This window comes from Chaetura pelagica, unplaced genomic scaffold, assembly GCF_000747805.2.
Source record: "Chaetura pelagica isolate M959 unplaced genomic scaffold, ChaPel_1.0 scaffold123, whole genome shotgun sequence".
NCBI lineage: Eukaryota > Metazoa > Chordata > Aves > Apodiformes > Apodidae > Chaetura > Chaetura pelagica.
The window spans coordinates 9642685-9652404 of NW_009953295.1; the positions used below are offsets into that span (position 1 = coordinate 9642685).

General features: G+C 42.8%; 1 protein-coding gene across 2 annotated transcripts; it reads right to left on the reverse strand.

Annotated features, from left to right (window-relative positions):
• On the reverse strand, positions 1-5704 carry TEX30 (testis expressed 30). Of its 2 annotated transcripts, XM_009997933.1 has the most exons (5): positions 5644-5704; positions 4561-4733; positions 3249-3300; positions 1526-1731; positions 22-333 (listed from the first exon to the last, which is right to left on the reverse strand). In XM_009997933.1, exons 2-5 carry the CDS (start codon positions 4681-4683, stop codon positions 160-162), a joined length of 555 nt encoding a protein of 184 aa, XP_009996235.1. In that variant the 5' UTR covers positions 4684-4733; positions 5644-5704; the 3' UTR covers positions 22-159. The 2 variants fall into 2 exon arrangements, with proteins under 2 accessions (XP_009996236.1, XP_009996235.1); XM_009997934.1 differs by lacking the exon at positions 5644-5704 and having other exon boundaries at positions 1-333; positions 4561-4787.
• Between the last annotated feature and the right edge of the window lie 4016 nt (positions 5705-9720).

Below are 9720 nucleotides of genomic sequence, written 5' to 3' on the forward strand. Positions count from 1 at the left end.
TTTATTGTTTTGCATATTTTTTTCATTCACACGTTTTATTTGGATTTACACTTAGACCTCTGAAAGGGTCTTTAAAAAAATACATCTCTTAGAAATAACAAATTCTGATTTTCTCCATGTAGGAAAAGCTAAATTAATATAGAGCTTAAATGCTGCAAATTATTTTTGCCCCAGTTCAATATTCTCTCTAAGCCAGGAAAAAACTTGAGCATTTATTTCTTCCATGATATCGTCTGTTGTCCGTCCTTTGACTGCCATCCCATGGTTTGCTTTATCAACCCAATGGATTTTTTTAGGGGCTTTCATTTTGCTTGCCACACCTTCCAACAATTGCTACAGAGAAAATAAGAAGGAAAAAGTTGGAGAATCAGCTGCTACAAACTGTGCAATTCCTAGATAACCTCTCCCTTTCCTTGTGCAACACATAATAGGCAGCTCTCAAAAACAAAATGGATGTGCATACACGTTAAAAACACATTGACAAAGATACCAGGATACTGTGTTCAGTAATGGTATTTGGTCAAAGGTTCACCCTCACTCAAACACAAAATATAAGAAAATTAGAACATAAAAACTGCAAAGGTCACAACACTGTGCAGGCTCCTTCCCCATGAAGGGAAAATGACAAACGCTTTTACTGCCAGAGGATAGTACTAGAAGTAAAATTAGAGGACTTCTTATGTCAGATTTGTCTACAAGTGGCAGAGTAGTAATATATTCCCTAGGTATTAGCTTTGATTCTTTTAAACTTCATCAGCAAACAGATCTAAGAACCATCTCAGAAAGTCTTGAAGATTTCCCCACTAAGAGGGCACTCCAAAGATCTGCTGGTTATAGCTTGACTTTTCTTGGTGACAACTCCTCACAAAAGCATTAGGACTCCTTATAAACTGTCGAAGCACGGAAAATGCCTATTGGATGCAGTCCCAAATTCAAGCTGAATTGTTCAAGAACAAGAGATAACAATTTGCAAAAAAACAAGGCAGAAACCTCCTTTATTCAGGTCTCTGCACACCTTCATCTCTACAAAAATACTGCTTTCTACCACAGAAATTGGACTTGTGGGTAGAACTGCTTTGCTAGAATTTGTCATGAAAATGTGACCCATGTAGACTGGTAGCACAGCATAGTGTTTATGTTTTGTAACCTGTAACAGCTAACACAGATGAACAAATAGCTCGCTCTTTCCATAGGCCGCTTTTAATTTGGACAACGTTATCCTATCCAAAAAGACAGAACATTGAAATTAGCAGTATTTTAGTGACCCAAAGATGAGTTCGCTTGGATCAAGCATGAGGCAGAACTTTTAAGCACCAAAAGAAACCACCTCTAGGCTTCTTTATGTCGATGAAGTTTCCTACCCAAGGCTTCCTTCAGAAGATATACTTTTATTTATATAGAGAGAGAGAGAGTGAGAAGGTTGTTAATGAAAGTCACAGCTGTACATACCAATACAGACATCACTCAGACTCATTCCTATCCCTCCATACTGCCCCTTCATTGCAGGATTTACAAGAGTACTCACTTTTTCACACATCTCATCTGCTGACCCTGAGACAAACAGCACCGGACACCTGATAGATAATAAATCTTCATCTCGGAGCTTGGACTGAAGTTTTGGTCGATGCAATGGGTAAGATAAACACACTAGACCTTGAATGAAGTCATCATCATCCTCCTGGCTAAGATGCCTTATCACAGATGCAGCAGCTCGTGAGCCCATGGAACGGCCTTTCTCCCATGTTAAAACAAAAGAGAGTAGCTGCTGTCATCTCATCTACATTCTGTTCAAGTAAACAATGACTAAAAACAATCCAACTGAGTGTATCTCAGCCTAACAGTAGTGCAAGATGCTAGGAATACTTCTCATTTGCTTCATGAAAAATATTAATCCTAATTTCAGCTTTTTCCTGCTAAAATATATGTCTGGTTATATTATGTTTTCACATTCCCATTTAAATAAGAAGTGAAAAAAAAAAAAAATAAAATAAAATAAAATAAAATAAAATAAAAGAGAGAGAAATGGAGAGGAATAACAGCCCATTCTAGGGATAGGAGGAAGAGAGGGGCAGGTCCTTTCCCAGACCTTAGGAATTCCAGAGAGCAACACTATTATTTTGTATCATTTTTTAATGCAACCTTAATCTGCTCAATTTGAAAATTAAGTCTGTGCCTTATTCCCAAAAGAAATCCAGCAAGTGTTTTTGCACACTCAAACTTGAGCCTAGAAGTAAAAATAGAAAGGGGAAAAAAAAAAAAAATAAAGTGTGAACTTGTAGCATGAGGTCAGTCAGTAACAGTAAGGGGATATCAAAATATCTCCTCAAAGGAGAGGCATATAAGCTGACAATGCTCTGTAATTGAGTGCTAGAAATGGCTGGTTCCAGTTGGATTAACTTGCATCAGCACAGATTTGGTTTCGCTTAGTCAGAGAACAGTCTCTGATACAGTTTTCCCATATCAAGTTATCACACTAATCACATCCACTTCCCTTTTACATCTAATATAACTGATTTTCTACCTGCCACTAGTTTTTTTCTACCAAAACCTGCTTGGGCAAAATGGTTTTCCCTTTACCAGTAGCTAGAATTCTTCAAGAACCACAGTTAATTAGTACACATGGGTTATCAGGGGTACTTATGCTCTGCCACTTAAAAGTGACTATAAAGTTTTCTTCCAAAGCACCTGGAAAACACGGTAGGTTGCTCTTTCCTTCCTGCTTCTGCAGATAAATCTGTTGAATCATGAGAAGGGTGAAAAGTTCTAGACAGCCATGGCTCCAAGGGATGTGGTGAAAGCTGCAGGCTGCATGTCCCAAGCAGTGCTGCTAGAGCCAGCCGTGAGAGAGCTGAGCTGTGCACCCACCAGCCACAGCACTGGTGGCTGGTGACAGTCAGACACCTGAATGCAGATCAGGTATGTAAGTGGGCTTGGCACTTACATCCCCATGACAGTCCATGGACTGCTAATCCATTAAAGAAGATTACAGAGCATTCAACTCCTTGTAAAGGAGATCCTCCCAGCAGATAGCTGAATTTCTCTCCTTAGGCAGTACTGACTAGTGGGAGTTTATTCAGCTTGTTCCCATGTTAGACAGTAAGCTCAGACACCTCAGACTGAAACCTGTCACCCAACTCTGTCTACTCACTTCTTACCAAGGTGGGACAGACTTAAAAAATGGAATAATTACAAACTGCCATCATTAGTGGCAGTGTAAGGGAGAAAAGTATAGGTAATAAAGCAAATACCTGCAAGGAAGACACCAAAAAGCTTATATTCATCAGAAAGCTTTAAGTATTCCTAAAGAAATATGATAAAGAGAAACATTACAAGTCAGAACAAGGGCAGCTGAGAGGCAGGGGTGGGTTTTTTTGTTTGTAGGTACTAAACACAAAATGCAAAGCTCTTTCAGCACCGCAGATTAAACAGATACATATAAATTGCTATCTTGCTTTTTTCATGCAAATGACTTCATAATATTTTGCAGTAATAACATAATAAACATAAGCAAATTCATATTAGTTCTCAGCAAGTCTAAAATTACAGGTGCCTTATCAAGTTACCAAAACATAAACGGTTACTGTGTATCAATTCAGTTCTATTAACAGACCATGTGCACTTTTCTTAGCCCATCCAAACACAAAGTAAGGGAGCAAAAGCATCTTTCACTGAGGCTGAAGTCACATATTTGCAATGAAATTTTAAGACACACAGCCTGACAGGAAGATAAAATTGAGCAACACATTTTTCAATTTTTAGGATAGAACTAATCAGATGCTATCTTAGCAGAGGCCTTTCAATTTCCTTTACACAGCATAATAATATAAGCTCACTAAAACATTTGCTTCTTCAGAAAGGAATGGATAACCAATCCTCATTAAAGCTAGCAAAGTCTAACTTCAAATTAATCACAATGACATAATGCAAATTAATTCCTTAAGAACTGGACTTAGTTGCCCTATAAAAGGTTCTAGGGCTCCTATATGCTACTCTGAATCTCTTTTGCTTCAGCTCCTCCTATGACCCAGAGTCCCCAGCTCTTTTCCCCAAAGTCTTGGTCTCCCAGCTGCCAACCCTCAGAGGTCCAGCACAGTTCCCAGGTCAGCTTTTTTCCTCTCAAAACTGCTTCCAAGGCTGTATGCCTTAATCATCTTCCCCTCACCAAGCCCTCCCCGAACATCTTCCTCTTGTTTCTATCTTGAATACTTAATTTGTTTTCTAGCCATTTTTCCACAAAACATCCTTGCTTGCCTTACATCCTTTTCTCATGTTTTTCTCTTCCTGAACTCAAACCCACATATTTACTGCAGCTGTTCTAGCTATTGCCCTATAAAATTTCTGTTGCTGTTTCTGCACATAGGCACTGCTCCTTTCAGCTAATGATAATTTCTAATTTTCCCATGGCTGCTTTACTAATAGCTAGTGGTAAATGAAGAAAACCAAGAGCACAAAGGATTTGTTTTTTTCATTGGTTTTGGTTTGGTTTGTTGGGATTTGTTTTGTTTTGAATCCTGTGCTCCCTATGGATCTAAGCTTTGGCATAATTTGGTCACTTCTTACCACAACTGTTTTGAAGGCCTTAGTCCTATAAGCAATATTAAGGCCTTTGCAAGTAAACCGCAGACACAGAACTCCGTGGGATGCAAGATAAGTTGCCAAAGACACCAACTGAGGGAAATTCATATCTCCTCCAGCTCCATGGGTAAGAATCACTCCATATGTTGATTTCTTCTCTGGGACAGAGAAGATTGCATCAAGATACTTGTTTCCAAAAGGTATTTTCACTTTAACCTAGAAATGAAACAAAAAAAAAAACCATAACAATAATAAAATTAAAAATAAAAATAAAGCAAGCATGCTCTCAGTCTACACATTACGATGAAGAAAAAGCAGACGAGAGAAACCAAAACTGCAAGTTTACTTTTATTTATTCTGTTTAAGAGTATTAAATGAGTAACTCTACCTCTTTTCCATGCAGTAATATTCAAGTAATCTTATTGCTCACACCTTATTTTCTCCAGGAGAAAACAAAGCATCCCTAGCTTCAAAGGATGCTTCAAGACATAAACTGGGATGCTTCTTACCTCCTCTCTCTATATATACAGCTATTTGAGAGCTAACTGTGATATTGACTTGAAAATCAAGTCTTCCATAATAGGAAAGATTAACTCTTCTGTAAGACTTAGAAATAAATAGGAAATAAGAACTCTTCTACTATTAGTTTTCTATAGTGGGAAAAGAATTTTTAATTTCCTATCTCTCACATACGTTATTGAATAAAAGAATTAAGGAAGCCCTTAAACATTTATCACAATCAAATTACTTTAAGTCTGTAGAGCCATATGGAGCACATAGGATTAAGAGAACACCATGCTGGCAGCAACTGTTTAATGCTGTAACTATGAGATCCATATACAAGCCTCATTAAATCATTACATAGGGAAAAGACAAAACAAAACAAAAGAGTATTATGAAAAATGGATTTAAATACAATGGTTTCAGATTACTATACGGAGCCAGAAGAAAAAAATCAACAGGATTTTGTCTTTTCCTTAAGTGGTCAATAGTTACTGACAGACATGTCACAAGATGTATATTTCAAGCATTTGTATAATTGATATTCCAAGATAAGCAAGGCATTACTCTCTAACTAGCAGCCTGAACCACAGAAATATAAGACAAGAAGACACAGCCCAGCAACCATTTCCAAATTAGACAGTGATAACCACCAGTAGAGTGGCAGCCTTCCTATAGTCAAAGACTGAACTTTCCCCAAGGACAGCAGAGGGACTGCACAGGTTCAGACAAAGCCAGCTTCAGGCTGGCAGAGGGCCTCTAGGGGTGACAGACATCTGGAGGAGCTGAATGAGACTCAAGTCCAGCTAACATTGAACTGAATGAAAGGGAACAAGGAAGCTCATGTGCCCCTGTAGGTGCTGCAGCTTCTGAAAACAAAGAGGAAAACATCCCAGGGGAAGATGTCACTGCTGGCTCTCCTTGGCAGTGGTCCTATAGAGGCACTGCACAGGCAAGGAGGAGGTTGTCAGGAGCCCCATGGAGCTATTACAGGCACTGTCCAGCTGAAAGGGGTGGAGGATGCCAGTAGTCTTGGAAGACAACTCAGAAACGCAGAGTGATGTGGTTATTTTGTGTAAAATGTACTCATTATATATACACACAAATTAAAATTGCAGTCAGGGAGGCACACAATTAGTACCACAGCCAGTACTGAGCAAGAACATCCTGCAGCAACTAGGACATGAAGAAGGCAATTAATCAAGACGTTTAGAGAGTGTCTCATGTAAATCACCAACTTGGCAGAGAAAACTCGAGGTCTATATGGATAATTGGACCTAGGAATGCAGGAGGTGATAAAGAAGAACCAGAATCAAGATTAATGGATAAACCAGTCTTGGGCAGTTGAAACTGTAGAAGTTGCAACCTTTTGTCCTTTAGATGATGAACCTAGCTCATTATAATGTCATTATAATACCACAAACCACACCCCCAGGTCTAACAGACCCCTGCCCAGGTGAAGACCCTTCCCATGAGCATAGAGAGTAGAAATAGTGATAGTAGAAATAGATAGCAGTGATAGTAGAAATAGTGATGTAACTGTATTATAACTATATCTTAATCACTAACCAATTGGTATAAGGAGGGTGCACTTGGAAACATATTAAAAATCTCGTTTGGTGTGCTTGATTTGTGGGAAGGCCCCAAGCACCCAGCTTTGTGCAAACCTCCAATAAATATCTCCTTCCTAAACACAGTCCCTTTGTCTGCGTTTCGGGAGCTATCTTATGAATGGTAACACTAGGATGGCAGTCTGAGGTGTGGGACAGCCAGACCCGTGCGTAGAGAAGGCAGAAGAACTGCCAGAGTAGCTGCTTCCCGACTAGCAGGGCATGGCTCAGCGCAGACACCAGGCCAGACAGGGCTCAGCTGGCCAACAGCCTTGTGCACCCCTCTCCTGGGAAGGCAGAGGCAGCAGCACACCCACCCCACCCCCCTTTTCCCAGCTCTGGAGGTTCCTCAGAGGGGAAAGGCAGTTCCCAGAGCCTGCAGCACCTTGCATACCCGAAAGGAAAACAGGACCATACAGGCAGTTGCTCCACCATCAGCAGCAGCTGCTGGGCCAGACCAAGCCCTGCAGCCTCCCCAGAGTGATGCGGGTTATGAATTGAAGTAAATAAAATTTTGTGGAAAATCACGCCAGAGAAAGGGACACGCAGAATAAAAACAGAACTTGGAAAACACTAAGGCAATGAGAGTTGCAGGAAAACATACCCCTAGTAGTCAACAACCCATCCTTGAGAACAGGCCTGCAAGACAGATGACAGGGATGAAAAGGATAATCCCAGAGTTTACTTTGGTGTGAGAATATTTACAGCCCAGTGTTAGGTAGAAAACACTGACTAATTGGACTTATTAACATACTGTTAGCATACTAAAATACCCCCCCCCATAGGCTGGAGGGACCCCTAACAAAAAGCCCCCTGCCCTTTGAGCACGCACGGTGACATTTTTAAGCACTGCCACTTTAAATGGAAGTGAAGGATCTTAACCGGCCATGGACACGAGGGACAGAACATGATTAGAGATCAAGTAATTCTACGTGATTCTGCGCATAAAAGTCGCCCCTGCATTTCGGGAAGCTGCGCTTGCTTTCTGGAACGCCACTCGCCCCCCCTTTCCTGGGAAATAAAGCAAGTATCTCGACTCTGCGTGTGGATCGGCTGGTTACACCGCGGGTGACAACAAGAGCAGCCGGGAACGGCCCCGGTTCCAAGGGCTCCTCCGGGCTCGGCGCCCGGGCCAGGCAGGGCCCCAGGGCCGCCACCCCACCGCGATGGGTGGCCGCCGCGGGGCTGGGTCGGCCCAGGGGCGGGTTCCCCGCAGGGGCTGCGCGGTACCGGGTGCGCGGGGCCGGGTGTGCGGGGCCGGGACCCGGGGGTGTGCGGGGCCCTGGAGCTGCGCTGCGGGGCAGAGGTTTGCGTCTTGGAGGTTCCGTGCTTTTATAGTGAAAGCGAAGTGGTTTCTGTCCCTCCGGCCGAGGAGCCTTGTTTGGCCGGGATGCTTCAAAAGGTGTCCGCGTAGGACAGGTCTGAATGGGGGGAAAAAAAAAAAGATAGTGGCCACACGGGACGCTGGTGAAATCAGTTTTCCGGGTCTTCGTGTGGCGATTATGCTTGTAATGCAGCCTGTGAATAACGGGGGTGCAGGAGGAGGTTCAGGCGGCCGTTGGTGGGCGGTGCATTCTGGTGTCACCTCAGCAAACCGCAGCCTCAGCCTCTGCCGCGCCAGCCGCCTTGGGGGTCCCAGCAGCTCCCGGTTCACAGACCCACGGCGGTGGTTTGGAGCCCCGCAGCCACATCGGAGCTGGTACCACTGGGATCCCCAGTGTTCTCCCCCTGGCGCTGCTTATGTCACCAGGACAGCTTGTCTTGATCCTGCTGTTCGCTGTTCCTCAGGCTGGCACTGAGCAGGAGACCCCTGCGCTGCTGGTACGGGGGGGCTGTGGCACAGGCACAGGAGTCCCTCTCTAGTTCTCTTACAAGCCGCCTTCAGGTCCTGGAAGGCCTCTTCAAGGTCTCCCCCAGAGCTTTCACTTCTCCAGGCTGAACAGCCCCAGCTCTCAGTCTGTGTTCATAGGAGAGGTGCTCCAGCCCACTGACCGTCTTTGTGGCCCTCCTCTGGGCTCATTCCAACAGCTCCCTGTGCAGGACCTTGCACTTGGCCTTATCGAGGTTAGCATGGGCCCACCTCTCAAGCCTGTCAGCGTCCCTCAAGGCCTTGAGGTAAAATTATCAGTATTTCACTTTACCTGGTGATAGGCAAGCTAAAAGGTGTTAATACTGGCCTGTTTGCAGTAAAGATACAGGCAGTGATAACCAAGGTATCAGTCATCTGTGTGTCCAAGAAGATGCTGTAAGTGCTCTTCTGTTTAATTAGTGGCACAAATACATGTGCCACCATTTGTAGGATGTTTTAGCATAACCTTCTCTTTAAAGCCTGTCTTGCTCACCAGCCAAGGCACCAAGGTGTCTTCTGAAGCTGGAGTCCCTCAGGGAGCAGTGTGACAGCACTGATCCTCTGTCATGTGGAAGGCTGGCATGGTGATATTTTCACTTTATTTATGGTCTTCTCACAGTGTTTGCTTGGAACTTTTAATTCAGTTTTGGGGCAGTTGGAGGGTTTCAGTCTCTGGAATGCCTGGGAGTGGGACCTACTGGGCCCATAAAGTGCCTGGGAGTGGGCCCATAAAGTGCTTGCTCCAGTCTCACTTGTAGGATCCCAATTTTAAATTACTTCCCCATTGTTTTCACAGCCTGAATCCATTCATTTCCAAAATCCTAGATCTTCTGTACTGGCTTCTTGCTAACCATGAACTCTTCTGTTTCACCTCCCACTTGAACTTGGATACAGTGAAATGTTGTTATTTTTAGAAAAAATTATTTAATATACACATAATTGGCATAAAGGTTTGGTAAATTACATGTCCTACGGATTTCTTGTATTTTATGTGCGACTTTTCCTTCCTGATGACAAAATTGGTGACTGGAACATGCTTTATGCACTACCCACTAGTATAAAAGCATGTATGAATTTCTACAGATGTAATGAAACCTGTCGATTTAAAAGTGATTGAGTTGTTTTTTTAAAAAAATTTGCAATATAAAGCAACTCTCATATATAGCTATTCAAAATTAGATTTCT

Excerpts from the sequence above, each read along its gene's own strand:
- TEX30 (XM_009997934.1), bottom strand. The coding sequence starts at position 4,683 with ATGAATTTCCCTCAGTTGGTGTCTTTGGCAACTTATCTTGCATCCCAC. Across the intron at positions 3,301-4,560 it reads AGGCCTTCAAAACAGTTGTG|GAATACTTAAAGCTTTCTGA; the intron begins GTAAGAAGTGAC and ends ATATTTCTTTAG. Across the intron at positions 1,732-3,248 it reads TTTTGGTGTCTTCCTTGCAG|GCCGTTCCATGGGCTCACGA; the intron begins GTATTTGCTTTA and ends CATGGGAGAAAG.